The sequence below is a fragment of the Diuraphis noxia genome, unplaced genomic scaffold (genome assembly GCF_037042655.1).
Source record: "Diuraphis noxia isolate RWA-SAM2 unplaced genomic scaffold, SU_Dnox_SAM2 contig0001, whole genome shotgun sequence".
Classification (NCBI taxonomy): Eukaryota; Metazoa; Arthropoda; class Insecta; order Hemiptera; family Aphididae; genus Diuraphis; species Diuraphis noxia.
Genome location: NW_028301711.1, coordinates 32,110,935 through 32,130,935, shown reverse-complemented (window position 1 = coordinate 32,130,935; position 20,001 = coordinate 32,110,935). Strand labels below are relative to the sequence as shown.

Sequence of the window (20,001 nt, the reverse complement as noted above, 5' to 3'; positions counted from 1 at the left end):
CAATTTTAAATTGAAAACTTGTTCATTTGTGAATATTATTAAAACTTTAAAAAATTGAAATTATTTTAATAATATATTATGCTGTTTGGAATTTAAACAACTAATGTATTAAAAATTATCAGTGGTCAAGAATTATTAATATACCTAATAATAGTTTCTTTTCCCAAATTTGTTGAGATTCTTATATATCCATAAATTCTTTAAAAATACTCTAAACATTGCTCAATAAAGCTCAAAATATGAACTGAATATAAAACATTCTAAAAATATGCAAAACTATGTACCTAACTATTAAAACTTGATAAAATAATGTATAGGTAACATTTTTAATAATCAATAAAATAAAAATAAATATGTTAGTTTCATCAACAATTTAACTTAAGAATAATATTGCATTTATTAAAATTATTTATGAACAGTCAGTTACGTATATTGAAAAATAATAATAAATGATATAGTTTTATTATATTTATTTTTATTTTGCTCATAATAATATGCTAATATGATTCATACAGTATCTAAATATATAAAAACAAAATCAACAGATAGAGGATCTATCTCTCATATTCCTCATTGAGGACACCGATACTTTCTACATGGGAATATTGGATGTAAATAAATGTCTAAATAGACACTGGTTATTAATTTATAGCTTTTTACATATTGTATTGTATGTACATACTTCTTTTTATTCAAATAATTATTAACAGATTTTATGTTAAACATTAAGATTTATGGTGAAGCAAAATTAAATTAACTGTGCAACTAAATAAATAACTGTTTTTATGTGTTTCTATGTGTATAAGTGTATAATAAAGAGATTTATTTTTATAACTTAAGTACGTATTAATTATAATAGATTCAATAGTATTCTTAAAATTCAGTGCTCTTCAAATTAAGCAGTTGGCATAAAGAACAAATACTTAAATTTTAGTGAGTAAACCATCATTACCTCTGTGATTAAAAATTAATATATTTCAACTAAATATAAAGAAAAATGTAATTCAATATAAATATATTTTTTTAGTATTTAAACAAAAAAATAATAATAATAATTTAAGGTTCTATAATGTATTAAGTTCTAAATAACCTATTATATAATATACTTATTCAATTTAATTATTACATAAGCATTTTGTATTTTTATTGTACATAGACCTATATTAACTATGGTATTGTACACATCACAATCAAAATATTCACCCAATGCCTTATAGATTTTAACTTGTGGTAAAACTGGCCCAAACTAAAATTAATTCCTATACACAGTGTCCTGCAGAGAAGACCTAAATGGGACCTAGGCCCCACTTGAAAGTGGGGTGGGTGTGGGTTTTTTTATTTATTTTATTTATAAATATTGTGTTTTCATATAACTGTATAGAGGCCCTTAATAAAATATATATTATTTGTAACTTTTAGTTTTAGGTGGGTGGTGGGTGTAAAAAAATTAGCTTTGTCCCACATGGAAAAAGGGATCTGCACGCCACTGCCTATACATACCACTGTATACTAGGTATTGTATTTGTATGACTACGTTCTATTTCATGTACCTATTAAAGCCATTTTTACTTTTTAGTATTATATAATTTATATCAACATATGTGAATTGGCTTAAATGTTCAGTTCCAATTCTAATATATATGTTGTAAGGTGTTTTTAAAAAAAATAAACCATGTCATAAAATAAATATAATATAATAAAATATGCAAATGTAAAACCAAATAAGAAACAAAATTATCTCTCAATCATGCAAAGCTTGATAATTATTCTCTCAATTAATAATAAGCAGCATTGATCATTACTGACTCCTATTCTATTAAAAAATGTAGGCATAGTAATTAGTAATTTTGAAAATATTGTGATTAAGTCTGTACGGTTTGTTACTTTGAAAATCAATATTTATCTGAAGACATGTACAAGGGTCGACAACCTGGGGCTCACAAGCCAGTAGCCACATGTGGCCCTTTTGATCTTATAATAGTTACGGCTCACCATTTCCACACGCAAAAATTAATATTTTATGTTCAAAAAAAATATATTGATATAAAAAAATTTATAATATTTTACATTATATTATTTTTGTTGCTTTTAAAGATATAAAATAATACATAACAATATCTTGATACTTAAAACAACAACTTGAGCCAGACTGAACCAGACTTAACAAAAGTTTCAAAAGATAATATAATGCTATATGCAAAGCCATGCTCCCAATGATGTAACTCGTTAATTCATAACTGTAAAATTGAATTATTATGGCTATTAAAATTTAAAAATGAAATTATATTTAAAAAATTATGAAAATTTTTAGTGGCTCTTTAAAATTAGAAAAATTTTGTATATTGTAACTTTTGGCTCTTTCGTCAAAAAAGGTTGCCGTACCCTGATCTAGTACAATAATACTACAATGTTAAATAATTACTATTAGTTATTACTATATTGTATTATTCTTGGAACTAATGATTAGTGTATAAATTTAAAAAAAAAATAACTGATAATTTGTTGACAAAAATATTGGCACTTATAATGAATATTTTTTTTGAACAGTTTATTATTAATTTAAAAAAGCGGGTAAGTGGGTATCGCTTTGCTGTACATTAGGGGGTGGGATGGACCTCTGAGTAGGGTAGATTAAATTTGAAGGCAATGATATCATTATATACGAAAAACGATTCTGAACGGAAATGATTTGTCAGTCTATAAATATCTCAAAAAAAGTCAAAATATTTTGAAAATTAAATCATGTAAAGAAAATGCCAATCTAAATAACTGGTAAAATTTTAAAGTATCTATGACATATACTTTTTGCATAATAACAAATATTTAAAATCGTTTGAGGATAAATCGTTATCGTAGTTATGCTATTTCGTAAAAATTTAAAAATCAAACGCACTTAAAATTTTTCATAAATTTATGCTTGGAATTTCTCTATAGCTACTTGATGGAAAAATTAGTGTTGTATTTTTAATCCTTAGTTATAAACACAAAAATTTTTATGATTTTTCAACTTCAAAATTACTTGCAAATTTTCACGTTTTCGACAGATTTCGTAAAAATTTGAACTATAAACGTTTATGAAAAAAAATTGTGACTAACGATTTTTAATCTTTTTTAGCTACATTAAGAACAACTCATAAAGAACCTTGTATTAAATTTTCAAGTTTTTTTGGTCATCCAACATTTTTTTACCGACACTTCAAAATAAAATTCTCATCAAAATCGAAAATTTCAGTGGTCAATAAATAAAATTTTGAAAATTAAACTGTATATAAATAACACTAACATAAACATTTGGTGAAAATTTCAAGTATTTACAGTGATTAGTTTTTGAATTACAACCGTATAAAAAAATCGATTTGGTCGAAAACTGGTTTTGCGTAAAAATTCTGGGCTCCTGATTTTCTGTCATTTTTTTTCTCGATTTTTTTGAAAACTATTGAAAATGTTTACCTTTGGCCTGTATAATGCACCAAGGATATTCACTTTTCCATCGGAAACCACCCCCAAAGTTTGAAATTGAAGCATTATTTCGACTAGTTATGCTGTACAGACATCACTCCGTTCAGAATCTAAAATATTCAATTATATTTAGAAGTTTTCCTAAAAGTATATCATAATTCAAGTTTTATTTTTTAAATTTAAAAATAAAATACATGGATACATTAAATAATTTTTAAAAAAATCCTCTAATTGTTTAATCTTTACAGAATATTACATTCCTTAATTATGTCCTGTATAAAATATTTAAAAAAAAATAGAGAATGAATGAATAACAGATGAAAAGTTGATACTAGGCCATATCCAGATTAAAATACCTAATCCGGTCTATGATATAAACCCGAATTATGAAGTGTTTTAAAAATAATTATTAATAATATTAACCCAGATATATTTGCTGTTGGTGGTCTCATAACATTGAGTTGATTGACAATAGTTCTGAGATTATATATTTGTATTATTTAGGTTAATAATAATGAAAAAATAGCGGATTATCTCAAAAACAATGAAGCCGGATTGGATCAAAAATTCGGATTGGTCAAAATAATGCTCAGCACTAGTTGATACACATGTCCACCATCTTTATTCTTGAATATTCTTTACCCCTCTAAATGACTTACCAATAAACCATTGCATTATTTCCTTTATAATTGAAATAATCACAGTACAGATCTTGACGTTCACCTTATATGAGACTCGGGTTGGTTGGATTAAGAGGGTTTGACTTAAAAAAAATAAGGAACAAAGAATTTTAATAGAAAATACATATTATGTACATTAAATTTATAATTATTAAATACGTTTTTCCAATGCATATACGTATTATACTGTGAGTTTCCAAACCATATTGAGAATGAAATTTTAATACAGTTGTGCTTAGCACTTATTGTATACCAGTATCACTTAAAAAAGGAAAGTATCTGATTAGCAGTCAAATGCTAGGCCCACACATTTTGGTTTTTGTACTGTTTATATTTTTAAAACATTATAATTGACCCATTTGTCTTGAGAAGAGTTGAGTTTATGTTTTGTTTCCTTGTCCTATGTGGACCAGCATTAACGCACTATTTAAAACATATAAAACAATTTAATAAGATATACACAAAAAGAAAAATAATTAGTATAAGAGATTTGTTGTAGGTAGAATTTAATTTGGTGTTTATTTACAAAAAGTTTCAAATAAAATAATATTTTCATTTAATTCACCCTATATAAAATAATTTAAAATTCGTTTTATTCCCCATCATGTAGGGCCAAAAACACAATACATTATAATATATAATACTATTACATAGTTATTTATCATTAAATTTGTTTTTGATTAATTCTCTACATTATTAATGGGAAGAGAAGTATCATGGCACCATTTTTATTAACTTTGCCATAATATAAACGTATAAAAAAAATTATAATAAATAAATTCATTAACATATAACCAATAAACATTAAAGATAAGTACAAATTATAAAAATATAAATTAAATAAAACCTTCTCCTTAGAACTTAATACAGTTTAACTTCATACTAATGTATTATTTTTAAACAATTTTAATTTAATTTAAAAATTAAGAGTTGTTACAGGAATGATTACACTAAAAAATGAATAAAAATATTTAAAAAAGCCAAAAAAAATAATTAATAATTTCTTACATATAGGAACCGAAACAGTCTTTTTTTAGATTATTTAACAAATTTTTACACCAATTCTTTGTAATAATGCGGGAAAAGGGTAGTGATTGATGAGTTACTTAAAAAAGAAACAATGGAAGATAAAAAAATAAATCAATATACGACTAGTTTATTTGTTAGTTATTTATACAGAAGTATAAAATTTATTTGGGTAAAAATTTGGCTAGAAATTATATTTTATGTATTAAGAGAATACATGTTTTTGTTTACAGTTTTATCTAAATAGTAATAATTCTAATTTATACAAACATTTGGTAAGAAAAAAATAATTGTAATAATAATTAATAAAAAATATAAATAATAATAATGAACAATTGCTGTAGTATCTACTATAAACCACTGTGTACTGTGTTTTCTTTTTGGTGATCTTGATGATTTTCAAGTACAGTATTATGACTTAAGCCACCTCCACCACCTGGACAATGTTGTTCAAATGGTTGTGATCCAACAAAACAACAATCTTCTTCAACAACAACATTACTAGCATTCCTACTATGGCTGGTTGAATGATATCTTTTAGGTCTTCCAACATCCCATGTAACTGTAGCTGTAGCTGTTTGTTGATGCTGTTGGAGTCTTCTTCTTTTAGCTGTAGTTCTAGTAATTTTACCCGCTGCCGTCACCTGTGATGATGGCAGTGTTGTTAAACACGAAGACGTTAAATTATACACAGCAGTTGACTTCTTAGTTTTGCTTGCAGTCATCGTTTTCTTTTGATTCAATGCAGCAGGGGAACTTCTACCAGAGGTTGACAATAATTTCATACGATTATTACGTGTTGATATAACACATTTCAATTTGCCTGTACTAGACTGTTGCTGGACAACATTCTCTTTTTGTTGTTCAGAGGATGATGGCGTTTGGTTTTGACAATTCTGTTGTAATAACTCTAGTTTTAATCGTTGACGTCGACCAACACTTCCTACAGGTCTTCCACATCTTCGTTTTACAATTCCATTTGGTGTAACAGGTGTTACTGACACTATTGGTGCAGCAGTTTTATTTTGTGCAGGTGTACGTTGCTTTCTTGGTTTTTTCACTTTAGTTACTTTAGTGGTAGTACTACTGGTATTACTACTTGCTGTTGTACCATTACTACTCACACTATTATTACGACGGTATGTTGCACTTTTATTTTTTTTATTAGGGCCAGGACGTCGACCTGGGCGACCAGGACGACCAGGGCGCCTAGGGCGCCCTGGTCTTCGACCTCTTTGCTTAGGTGAGGCAGCTCTTATCCTAATTTTGGATTTTTCTTTGAGTAGCTGCTGCTGCTCTAATTTTATACGTTGACGTCTGAGCCTCTGTTGTTTTGCTGCTGCTGCTCTTCGGCGTTTGGCTATTTCATCTCTCTCAGTATCACTATCACCATTTGGATCTTCTACAGCTGAGTTTATAGATGATGTGGTAGTTATAATTTTACGACGTTTTTCTTTTGGCCAACCAGTCATATTCGGCCGTTTTTTCTTTCGCTTATTTGATACCATGTCTATACCTAAATCGGAAGACAAAGCTTCACCATGATAATTATTTGTTAAACGTTCAGTTAAAGCTAATTCACGTTGTTGATAATATATTTGCAAAGTCTCATCAGTCAAATTAGTAAATAAAAACCTTTTGTCAGCAGTTTGTTCATACATTATTTGTAAACACATATTATCAGGTTCTCGATTACTATCAGTAATTTGAGACCAAATATGGTCTTGATTACTTTCAAATGGTAATATTATAGCATTATTTGAGAATTGATAGTCTTCTTTATTTCCATCAACAGTTTGTTTAACCTCTTGGGCCAGTTTAAAACGATTTAGTTCAGCTATTTCATGAACTTTATATAATTGTTGACATACAAACGCTGCACGTAATCTCTCATCCCGTGCTCGCCTTCTTACTACATCCACATGTTTAGTACGCAATTTTACTCTTTCTTGATCCATAGCAGTATTTATAGAAATTTGCTGTGGAGCTGGTTGTTGAGCACATAATTTTGGTGGAGGTGGAGTAGTTGAACGACATTGACGGCGACGTTTTATGATACGTTTGTTTTCCAGTTGGCGACGATGTCTACGATGACGGAATCCTGGCATATCTTCATAATTTGGCATGGACATCTTCATTAAACGTGGAACATCCATGTCTAAAGAATTTTTGTTGGTTTCTAGATCTGCCTCTAGTTTATCAGGCAGTTGATTTTCGACTTTATCAGAATTTCCAACTTTGTTAGACATAATTGCTGCTAATGTAGATGCATGTTGGCGAGGCGACTTCCGCGGACTATTTGATTTCAAAACAGCCTGTATAAGCTTGTTTTTTCTACCAGGAGGACGACCTTTTTGTCGTTTTACAATAGTTGTTGACGTTGAAGGATGATGTCTTACACCACCAGATACTTCAACAGAAGCTATTGCTGTTGATTTGCAAGCACTACCACGTCTTTGTAGAACTGAAGTTTGATACTTTTTTAATGTAGAATTGGTTTTCAGTGATATTGAGTTAGAGCTACCATTGGTTTTAGTGGTGACTCCTCCTCCACTAATCAATCTTATTTTACGTAATGCTTCTTTTGATGTTTTTTTTGGAACATGACCAGTGAGCGATGCTGCTGAATATTCCCAACTTGTTGGCCAATATGTGCGACCATATAAAACTGAAGAATAGTTGGAAGAGGATGACTTCCAATCATTAAATTGTCTGTATGGTTCAAAAATGTTACAACCAGCTAAGAAACCATACTCGGCTGAATCGGTATCTGATTTGTCTGGCAGTGAAGACTTGTCTTTTATATTTTTTTCCAATAACAAATCTTTAGAATCATCAGATATCAATAGACGTTTTTCCGCAATAGTTTCTTCGATATCAGATTGTTTTCTTTTACGATTATTACTTTTCTTTTTACAAGCGATATCTACAATAATACAATCCTCATCTTTATCAACTTCTGGTGATAGTGCTGAATGTTTATTATCCGTAACACAATTAATATAGATGGGATCCTTTTCACTATTTTCTAGCTCATCATCATAACTTTCGATATTATTACATTCAATCAGTGACTTTTGTTGTTGCTGTAAACGTTCCAAACTAATTGCTGCTGATTCTACTTCAGTAATTGATGCAGTTAAATCACAGACTTTGCTCTCTTCAGATGGTTTACTAGCAGCTTGTTGCAGTGCTTTTCTATTGGCAATATGCTTCAGATTTTTTCGTCTTGGGGGCCGACCACGAGGTCTAGGAGTAGGAGTAATAACTGATGAAGTAGAACAATTAGGATGTGCAGAATTTGATCCAAGAACTGTTGAATGATGTAATGATGTAGGTACTGTTGTTGACGATATAGTCCTTGTACGCAAACTGAGGCCTGAAGAATCATAATGAACCTTGTCATAATTGATCAGCTTATCTTGTCCATCTGCAGTAATAAGTTGCTTTCCATTTGATGAAATATCTTTTGCTTTTTTGTCAATCACCTGAGTAAAGAGGAAAATAAAAATTATTAAACCTAGGTATAAATTAAAATATTGATAATTTTATACATGTTATTATTGTTATTGTGTATAGCAAAGACTTGGGTAAAAAAACAAAAATTGTTTTGGACCTTTTATTAAATTATGATAGGTATTACTTTATTTATTAATATAAAAATAACTTAATAAAATATAAGTAACATTTTGATGTAAGGGTTTTAATAATACAATACATGCAATTTTTAGTTGTATAATATACCATATATATAACATAACAGATACATTTTTATAAACAATTTAAGCTTCCCATTTCTTTAAAAAAAATTTTTTTTTAATACTTAGTAATATGTACCTAATAGTTTTATTTTCTTTGATTTGAATTTTAAACTGCATAATTTGATAAAATTATAGTTGTAATTATAAAAACAACACAATCGTTGACCTTTAAAATATATCTTTTTCTTATATTATCAAATAGAAATACGAGAAATTATCAATGACTAATTAGTTAATAAAACCCAGAACACAAAACTTTAATTTTACTTACATTTGTGAATAATAAAATTCAATGATTAATAAAAAGCTAAACATTTTAAGAAAACATAGGACAGATTGTATATACCTAAGTTTAAAATAAAATATTTTTAAGCTTAATAAAAATATTTATGGTCTCGAGAAAGCAAAATTTATTTTATTTTATTAACTAGATTAAAATTTAAGATTTAATAATTATTACCAAAACATTCTTTATATATTAGGTGACAATTAATTGTTTGTATCTTCCGAATACTCCATAATATTTATTAAACATTTAACATGTCTTTGATAATATTCATTACTGTCAAACAGATAGAATAATATTGTTCTATCAATTCAAATATTTATTAAGTTATAATAAAGTAACATGGTATGATATAACCTAACCTATTTGATGAAAACTTTTACACAAATCATATCGCTTTTGATTTGTCAGTAAATATAATGAATAACTATGATACATATGACACAGTAGCATATCACATAAACATCATCATACCTGTTTATCATGTACTAACTATAAAGTAATATTAATAAGCTAAAATGTCCACGATGGCAAAATGCTGATAATTATATCTTTTAGATAGTATTTATGAATAAAACTTAAACTATAATATAATAGAATATCTTTAATTGCTTTCATAACATTAATTAATAAGTGTAAATATAGGTAAGACTAGAACTATTATTATGTAATTAAATACTATTACAATAAAAGATTAAAATGTTAAAATGTGTAGGTTAATTACCTAGGTATTAATAAATTTAAAATATAGGCTTTATTACTAAAACTTTTATTTTATTTAAAAATATGTAGTATTTTTGTTTAGCTTAACTGTTGGTTGTCTAATAATTTTTGGTTTATTTTAAAAATATCATATATAATATATATACAAATCACAAGACTAATAGAGTAGGTACTAATTTTTATTACCTACAATTTTACATTTAGCTTGTAGAGACAAATATAGAGGGACCATTTTTAATAACACACTTAATGTCTATTTTATCAAATTTGTGTGGACAAGTGAAAATAATGTTCAAATATTTCATTTTTAGACTGCAAAAAAAAATGTTGCCATAGCATGTTAACATTTGTACTAAGGAATTATAAATTGTTGATTTATTTTGAATTAGTTATTTAAAAATAACCTAACCTATGAAAACTATTTTTAATAGCTCAACAGACCAAGTCTATTCCACAAGAGTATAATCAGTTATCGTGCATCAACAATTAAGTGGTTGACACATCGAGAACCATGTGATCATGCTAACACCAAGTTTTTAGAGGGAGATGTACAGCACTAACAGAAATCGATCAGCAAACTGATTATTCTCTTAAAGAAATCACTTAAGTTAAAATAATTTCAGTAATAATTTACATATTAAAAATAAAAACATAATCATTTACCTCTAAAACAGGAGTTACTGTAGATAGTGGAGATTTTGTAGTTGTTATCATAATAGTGTCATCTATGATGTGTTCTTTACCAACCGCAGAGTCTCGAGTCGAAGCTACAGAATTACTACTACTTGTATTGCTGTTGGTGGATACTGTTGAATTAGTAGGATTTCGTGTTTTCGGGTGTTGAGCTGTACTATTTACCATTTCTCTAATCACGTCATTGAAGCAATTATCAATAACAACAACTAATTCTTTTTGAAATATATTAGTTGATAAAAGTTTAGATTTTTCGGCAAATGATAATTCTCCTATCCGATTGTTTGTGACTTTTTGTTCCTTAGGACATTTTTCCTGTTCTTTTTTGTCATGATTTACGCCGTTTGAATTCGATTTTAGAACTCGTAATTTAGGTGATGAACGAGCACAAGTCGATTTCTTTTTATTTTCTAAAGGTAAATTACTTTTGTTTACGACTACGTCCTTTCCCAGTGATTTAGTGTTGTTTCCTTCATTGTTTTGAAATGTGTGGACATTTCTAATAGAAACAAAATATTCCATACTATATAAATTAAGTGCATTTGAATAATGATTGAACATTGTAATTGATTACTTACTGTGATTGATTGGTAATCGTAGGCGGAGGAGGATTTTGTCGTATCAAGTGATTTACGTCTTCAGGCGCAAGTCTATGTAACAAAACAAGTGGCTCATATGGCATTTGATATGATTGATGTCACAATTTTCGTTAAACATGAAGGTATCTCCTAAAAACATAATTTAACAGAAGTGTAAGAAAAGACATATGATTATAAAACATCTAACGGAAACATATATGCTTTAAGTAGAGAAATTACAATATCTGTAGTAGGTAGTTGCCTAAAGTTATGTCAATGATAACTAAGGTCAGTGTAGGTACCAGCTTGAAAAACAAAAATTGAGTTTGAGCTAAGACCTAGGGTAAAAGACGCGATTATATTACGAATGCAGCGTAACACCAGAATCACTCACTTGGAGTGATTCATTAAGTAGAGAACTTATTACAGGTGGAGCATCAGTTATGGGAGAAACACGACGTTGGACTTACGAGTAAGGTACCGATGGACAGTGGCTCAGAGACGTCGGATAACGCGGTCCGTTTGACGATACGGAGTCACCGGTCGTTTGGGCAACAAAGTCGGTAGATTAAAACTTTCTATCTTCGTGTCACCTATTGGTGGAGCAAACGTGGCGTCACTAATGTCAGCGCGGGAATGTCGTGGCGACAACGATGACGACGAACAACGACGACGGCGTCGACGACGAACCGTCGCGTTAAGGCCGCAGCAGCAGAAATGGTGGTGGCGGCGGTGACGGCAGCTGCCGCCATAATCGATAGGCACAAAGAGGACGGCACCAAACGTCGTAGGTTCTCGGAACACGGTGCGCGGCCGAGATATTTGTCTGGTTACAACGCCTATGAACACCGCGTCGTCAACGATCCGGAACAATGAACTACGGTCGACGATAGTACGTTTTTACGGTATGGCGGCGGTTGTGCCAGGCGACTAACGACTTTTAGTAGACACGCACACACGGAATAAGGACGGACACGATTCGCGGTCCACAGAAACGCGTCCTCGATTGTCGTGTCGGCGAACGGTGGGCGACAAACGTTGCCGTGCCAAATGTGCTAGTGCTGAATATGATGATTGGACATCACACACGGCACATCGACGACTGAACAGTATCGAAAATGAACGCTGAAAAACACAACGATAATATGCACCGATAACGCGATAATAATAATTCGTCTAGAAATAATAATAATAATAGCTGCTGCAGTCGAGACGACGTGAAGGTAAGTACACGAACACGACGACGCGCACTCGATACTCGATAGTAATAATAATAGTAATAATAATAATAATAATAATAACAAATACACTCGTCGGCGGCGGCGGCGGCGGCGGCGACTACTACGACAACGATGGGGAGCAGCGGCAGCGGTGTGCTGACGAACGGGCTGTGCCGCAGCGGTGATATCCGTTGACGGGGAAAGGGGTTGGGGTGGTGTAATAAGGTAATACCAAAACAACGCCGACGACCGTTGTGGACGCGTCGCCGATGGACTGGAGGGCGGTCGGCCGACGGCGCACGCGAGCGGTAGTGCGGCGTACGAACGTGCGTGCGTGCGTGCGTGCGTGTGTTTGTGCGTGCGTGAATGCGTGCGAGCGTGTGTACGACGGTCGACGATGACGGCGCGGTGGTCGGAGAAGTGCCGAGGACGAGAGCGGTGGAAAGTGCTGCGTGCAGGCCGCCGCCGGCTTGGCCGTCCGGACTCCGGATTGTTGGCCGCCGCCGTTGCTGGCGCAACCGCCGGTCGACGGGCGCGCGCGCATCGTGCACAACACACGACGCGCGCACGCACGCACTGAAACGCACACGGGCGACACAATCCATATAACATGCCGCGGCGGAACGAAAATACGAAATCGCGTTGAACAAAAAAAAAATATTTATATACGTACATACGTCAAACCTTTCCATGAGTTGGCTTCTAGGTTTTTTTTCTCTTCTTTCACTTCCCGTCCACCCGTCGTTGGTGTTATAATATATTGTATATTTGTATATATATTTTTTCTCACTCAGCTTACAACGTTCGAGTTCCACACAATAAATATAATAATATTACGTGCTGTCCAAACGGCCAAACCCACTGTGTAATATTATTACAACAATAATAATAATAATATCATACCGGTGTCCGGTATGCCGTATGCGCACTCAGCGGTCCAATGAGTAATAAATATTAACGTTGTTCTTCACGTGGATATTTTAATATTTAATATTATAATTTATCAGAAGTCATAACAATGATTGTCTGTAATACGAAAAATCGCGATTGCTATTTTTATCGTAAACTTTCGCATACGCTAACAATGATTCCTTATTAGCGTCGTGAATAATTAATTCGTGAACTGTAATTTGAAATTAATCGTCGTATGATGGCCGGCATAGGATAATTATAGATATCGGCCGTTCCACAACTTCCGATGGATCGAATTAGGGAATTCCGAACAAATAGGAATTTCAACAATTTGTCAATGTGTGTATACAGTTGTACTGTACATGGTACGCGTTGTCACTTGTCAATGTAAAAAGCAATAATTATTTTTGTTAACGATGGTAGTAAAATATTATAGTGTCGTCAACGCGGCGATTAACGTAATGGAAATCATATTACTTTTTCGGCTCGTGTCCGATTTTCCCATGCGACATTACGCCATGCGCCGCCGCCACGATATCCTCATGCTCGTAAATTATTTATATTTAATATATATACATATTATGCAGTATGCACACAAGCTATATAACACGGTTACGTTGACGATATAACGATTTATTATGACGAGTGTTGTGCGAGTCGCATAGCGATTGCTGACGTCCGTCCATGTACGTTAGGCAGCGTAGTCGGCGTTTACTGCACTACTGCGTAGTATTATAATATTATTATTATTTATTATTATTTGTACCGATGGATGACGGTAAAACGCCATGCCATACGGTGTACGATTATTATTATAGAGGTCGATTTACAGACGAGCAACGTCGCGTATTACTCATATTATAATGCCACGTCGTGTCGTTTTTCATGAAAAAAAAATGTGACAGGACCCATATCATTTTATACTACCTACCTATATTACACTAACTCGCACGTATAATAATATGATATATTATAATATATATGTATATATACCAATAAAATATTAGAGTGCACCGATCTCTTGTCAATGATATTAACATATTAGATACTTTTTTACCTATTATTTTAATACACAATCTTTTCAGAACAATTATAATACCGACAGTATGACATTTCATATTATACTACAGAATACTGTAGTTTACCGGTAGCTGTACAACTATAGTCTATAATAGTAATAATACTTATTAGACTATGGTAGAAACACTAGAAACTAATACTACATACATTAAGGATAGACCATAGAATGATATAGACATATAGTCCTCATAGGATAACACAAAAAGTTTTATCCCCGGTTTTATCTATGACACTAATTCAAAACAACCACAAATGAAATGTAAATTAATAAACTATAACTTATAACTTAATTGCATCATTTGATTCTTGTGCAGTGGCGTAATTACGGGGGGGGGGATTTGGGTGTCGTATCCCCCCCATGACCTTTTTTTTTTAAGACTGGTTAACTACATTCACCTATGTACTTCTTTATCTAATAATTATATTATTATTATTTTATATATATATTGAAATCAAATACCTCGGTGAATTAATATTATTATAGTCTATATTTTATACTTTATAGAAATAATACAAAAAAAAAAACAAATCCTTTATACTAGTTGTACATAAATACTTCGTACTAAGTTCGTTTTAAATGCAGCCACGCAAGTTTATAAGCATCACTATTGCAATATGTTTTGAGTTTGTTTATGCATTGTGTAGTGGTACAAAAATAAACCCCGAGTAGTAAAGTATTATTTTATCGTGGATCGACGACGCTCGACGATTATCAGATTATTTTGTCTCATGTATACATAAATATATTGCTCTGAATTCTGAAAGGTGCTTATAATAAATACTTTTGATTTTTTTATGGGGAGGGGGGGTATAGGTAAAATGTTAAAACATTTTATCCCCCCCCCCACAAACATAGCCAAATTACACCACTGTTCTTGTGATTATAATACTTACCCTCTTACTTTCTTAAATATTGTAGTTAAATATATATTACTTTGTTAATCATTATATATTATTTATAATATTTAGATAGATAACTAATTTTCAGTACTTTATTAAATCCTTATATCTATATCTACTCTGTTTTATGTTCCTAACACGTATAGTTTTTAATAATTAAATTGCGTTTGCCGCCATTTGGGAGTTTGAAACCTATTTCAACAGAAATAAATCTGAAGTCCAACAATACGCCAATACCAGTCAAGACATTGATAACATAACAAAATTGTATTATAATACCTATGCCTACCTCTGTTTATTGTACTTACTTATATTTGTGTGAACTACTGAACGACTTAACGTCTTAGTCGATAGCATCGTAATAAATAACTGGCATTACATAAAAAATTAAAAATAGAAAATTGGTATTTAATCTCGATGTAATGTTACAGATAATATTATCAATGTTTTTTTTTTGCTAATTGAACAGTTGCAAATCTAAGAATAATTGAATGTATATTTAGCCTTCAAAATAAAAAATTCTAAAAAATAATGCATTATATATTAATTATAAATACAAAATAAACTAACAAAACAACTGTTAGTGAAAAATTGCGTGGCATACAATGGTAATAAAACAGAAAGAAAATTATCGACGACAAACGATACGAACGACATGCGAAAACTAACTAATTAGATTAACTACTAGGCAACATGACATTCGTCATTCGAAGGTACTGAAAATATAATATGATAACTCCAGTGATTTTTAAAATGCAATAAATACATTTATTTTTGGTTGGATCGTGGATTAATATAGTATATTAGTAGGATTACTATGCCAACACTAGAGTAACAGCTAACAGGTATAAGTTGCATAGTAAGTTAATTGTTAATTCCTATAAATGAAATCGAAATGTGTGGGTAGTAGCCAGTAGGTATTCAAAATTTCTACACGAATATAAAAAGAGTTGTATAAGTTCCTACACAACAAAAATACGTACATAAATATTTGTTTTTTTAAACATCATTAGTTTTAAAATATATTATTTACATATTATAATATTATAGAAAATATTTTAATTTTTTTTAAATAATAATTTAATTAGGCTATTAAATAATACGTGTTATTTATTTATTATTCATTATAAAAATAATAAAATATATAAACACCTAGCCCATACTATCATAATCCGATAATAACAGATAAACAATAAAATAAATACATTTTTTAAGAACTTGAGTACAATATTATTATATTATTATATATTATTATTATAGGTATATAATTTTTTCATCATGTAGAAACTAAAAAATTTATTTTTTAAACCTGCTAGAGTACTAAGGGTTATTGAACTTACATTTGTCATTTGATCATCAGCCGAAGGACTGGGACTAGCCCTAGGCAAGTCAATGGGGATATATATTGCTATAACTTACCTATAGAAAAGTATTGGAATTTAAAAATAATTATCTAACATTGATTATTAAGTAATCTATATTAATTATATTAATAAATTACCGACCTAAATGGCTTATTTTGGTCATGTTTGTGAGAGGGAGGAGAATGTAAAATTGTTGTACATAAATATTAGAATCTTACCATAGAATACTACTATAGATAATGTATACAGTAAGTAGTATTTAAAAAATTATAATCAATGATATTACCTAAAAAAATATTCTTGTATATGTAATTAACAGCCATCATAGAAATTCAATTGTGTACCAATTATATTAAAAGAAAAGCCCTTATAGGTCTGACCAGGCCTATACTATCAGATCTTAATTCTTATAATATAGTGGTTATAAAATGTTTAATGGTGCCTTAATTTTTGTTATATTTTAATCCTGTAGGATAGAAGTGAACCCTTTTTAGAGTCCATTTCACTAATTTTTCTTCTTTTCCTCCCTTCGCCTTCCCTCAGTTGGAGTCAGTCACCCTGGTCCTCAATTTACACTTACTACGATCCTTAGCATCCTGCTCACTAACACCAGTCATTCTCACATCGCATAGCCTCATATCTCATAGTCCATTTTCACTACAATACCAGAAAATATTTACTACAAAAATAACAATAATAAATATTTTATGATTAATATTAAACTACCTTTATATTAAATTCATATTTGTATAGAAATAAATTTTCACAATTTTTTTAGTATGTCAAAATAAGATTAATTTAGTGTCAAAAAAAAAAACATCAAGCTGCATTAATATTTTACGTTGACAATACCAATAAATGAACACTCTTACTTCCTAGTAAATGAACAAATTTAGTTTTGAACATTTGTTTTATATACAGTTATAAATTTTTTTTAAATATTTTACTTGAAGTTTCCAAGTATTTTTTATATAAAAAATTATGTTAGATTGGTTAATAAATTTAAAATATAGACAAATAAATATATATATATATATATATATATGTCATAGATATGAGTTCTCAAAATTAAGTCCGTAGGTAGCCTAGCTTAGGTATAATTAAATATATAATTATTAATTAGGTACTTAAATAAATAACATTTATACACTATAAAATTAGTAAAAAATGTATTAAATAAATAATATTTTGTTAAATGTTCTAATTTTCAAATATTTGAAAAATAAAAATTCATAATTATAATATAATTAGTAGATATATAATTAAACAATTTAAAAACTACTCTCTTAGTGCTCTCAAAAACTTAGTAAATCCCAAAAAAGACAACCCTATTTGGACCCATTTATTGAACATTCTATTCATAACCAAAAAAGACATCAAATACATATGAGTACCTAGACACAACAGTAAACCAGGTAATGAAATCGCAAACGAAATAGCCAAAAAAGCAACCAAAGAACTAACTGAATTCTGGAATATTACAATCTATTTTGACACAAAACATCAAATAAACGCTAACCTCAATCAAACATGTCTTTGAGAATGGAGATTAATGCAAAATAACAAATTAAGAGAAATTAAATCCTGCACCCTCCCATGGATACATATATCACATATACATATGTCACTCCCACGCAGACATCAAATTATCATCGACAGATTACAAATTAGCCACACATTATACATTATAGCATTTAATGAACAAAAAGGAACAACGGATATGCACCTCATGTAATACCGCAATCACAGTAAAACATATTTTAACTGAATGCCTCCTCACAAAAGACGCCAGACACAAACTGATGCTCCACAACTATCTGTGTGAAATACTTGCATCAAACAAAGAGAGAACATCATCACTTTTAGAATTTCTCAAAGAGACCAACTTTCTGCTAAAATATAATAGCATTAGTAAAACTTAGAATATCATACAAAATGTAAACACATTTCTCTTAATACTTATTACTCGACTTTTTATATCATTTTTTCACCTATTTACAATTTATTATTTTGTAAAAATTAAGTAAACTATAATATGTATTTTGAAACGCCAATAACCCGGGTAGTTGAAGCGTATTTATTAAAAAAAAAAATTTTAAAACTATATCAAATCATGTATAAAAGTATTGGACACGATTGGACATGACACATGATTGAAGTAACAATTTTGAAAATTATAAAATAATAAAGTATTCATTTATTGTAATCGTCATTTCTCAGTCATCACTCTACATCTTATAATAATAATTATTATTATTGTTATAATGATAATAATAATTGGTAATATAATTTATTTTGTAACCTACTAACAAGAATAATTTAAATATAAAGGAAACAAAACGATGTTATTATAAATTAATAGAATAATGAATAAAATGTCAACTTACAGTACCTATTAAAGGAGTCTTGGACCTCGTGCACGTGTTGCAATTTGTGTAGGTGATAGTCACTAGTTCACTACTCACTAGGCCGACGGTCGTATGCGAAATGCGATCGAAAACAGCAGAGTGCAGGAGACGTCTGGAGACAGGACAACCGTAATGAAACTAGTTACTACACTAAATATACTGTTAACGTAAATACGTAATGGTATTATACTGTTTGTGAAAAAAACTCGGAGTTATTAGTTATTATTATTATATAATTAGCGCATTACAATTTAATATTTATACATAAGAATTCTATCACCCAAAATAGAATCGGTCGTGTCCCAAGGCGAAATGCGTCAATTTACGGAAATGTGCGGTATTTTTAGAACAATAAATATTATGTTCATACTATACTATATATATTATATTATTATTGATATAAATACTATACTAGTGTAACTGATTAAGATGTAACGTAGCCTCATAGTCATAATGGTAAATATTTTATACATTATCAATTACTTTTTCGTATTTCTTTTTTTTTAACTTACTATTCTTCACAAAAATAATAATCATTTTTTTAATTATATAATACTACAAAAGACCATCATTTTTATGTTTGTCAATATTTCTTCGAAATCCTAATGTAGTCATAATTTTCATGAATTTCCATGGGAGTATCGTACATACCTATTGTATGTGCTGGGTTCGGGTTGTCACTTGGTCCAGTGCGGCCGACAACCATGTATGATATATTGATGTATTGTCGTATTTATGTGTATAATATTATAATGCATGAACATGGTCAATGCTAATAGTAATAATATAGTTCCTACATTAGTATCTACTATCTACACAATGTATATTTTATCCTCTCGTGATACAAAAAACGGCGAGTTTAATACCTTAATGATAAGTTCGATGTTTACATGTTTGGTGATTAATAAATA

General features: G+C 30.1%; 1 protein-coding gene across 5 annotated transcripts; it reads right to left on the bottom strand.

Annotated features, from left to right (window-relative positions):
- Window positions 1-4,628: 4,628 nt before the first annotated feature.
- Window positions 4,629-19,092, bottom strand: LOC107163823 (uncharacterized). 5 transcript variants are annotated; one of them, XM_089215253.1, is made up of 4 exons: window positions 19,075-19,092; window positions 11,207-11,356; window positions 10,599-11,127; window positions 4,629-8,653 (listed from the first exon to the last, which is right to left on the bottom strand). In XM_089215253.1, exons 2-4 carry the CDS (start codon window positions 11,308-11,310, stop codon window positions 5,516-5,518), a joined length of 3,771 nt encoding a protein of 1,256 aa, XP_089071379.1. In that variant the 5' UTR covers window positions 11,311-11,356; window positions 19,075-19,092; the 3' UTR covers window positions 4,629-5,515. The 5 variants fall into 5 exon arrangements, with proteins under 5 accessions (XP_089071379.1, XP_015366900.1, XP_089071378.1 ...); XM_015511414.2 differs by lacking the exon at window positions 19,075-19,092 and adding an exon at window positions 13,100-13,782; XM_089215252.1 differs by lacking the exon at window positions 19,075-19,092 and adding an exon at window positions 13,104-13,782.
- Between the last annotated feature and the right edge of the window lie 909 nt (window positions 19,093-20,001).

What these genes read in the sequence shown, in the direction of transcription:
- LOC107163823 (XM_089215253.1), bottom strand. Translation starts at nt 11,310, where the DNA reads ATGCCATATGAGCCACTTGTTTTGTTACATAGACTTGCGCCTGAAGAC. An exon ending in ACGATTACCAATCAATCACA is followed by an intron (nt 11,128 to 11,206) that starts GTAAGTAATCAA and finishes TGTTTCTATTAG; the next exon opens with AAATGTCCACACATTTCAAA. An exon ending in CAGTAACTCCTGTTTTAGAG is followed by an intron (nt 8,654 to 10,598) that starts GTAAATGATTAT and finishes CTCTTTACTCAG; the next exon opens with GTGATTGACAAAAAAGCAAA.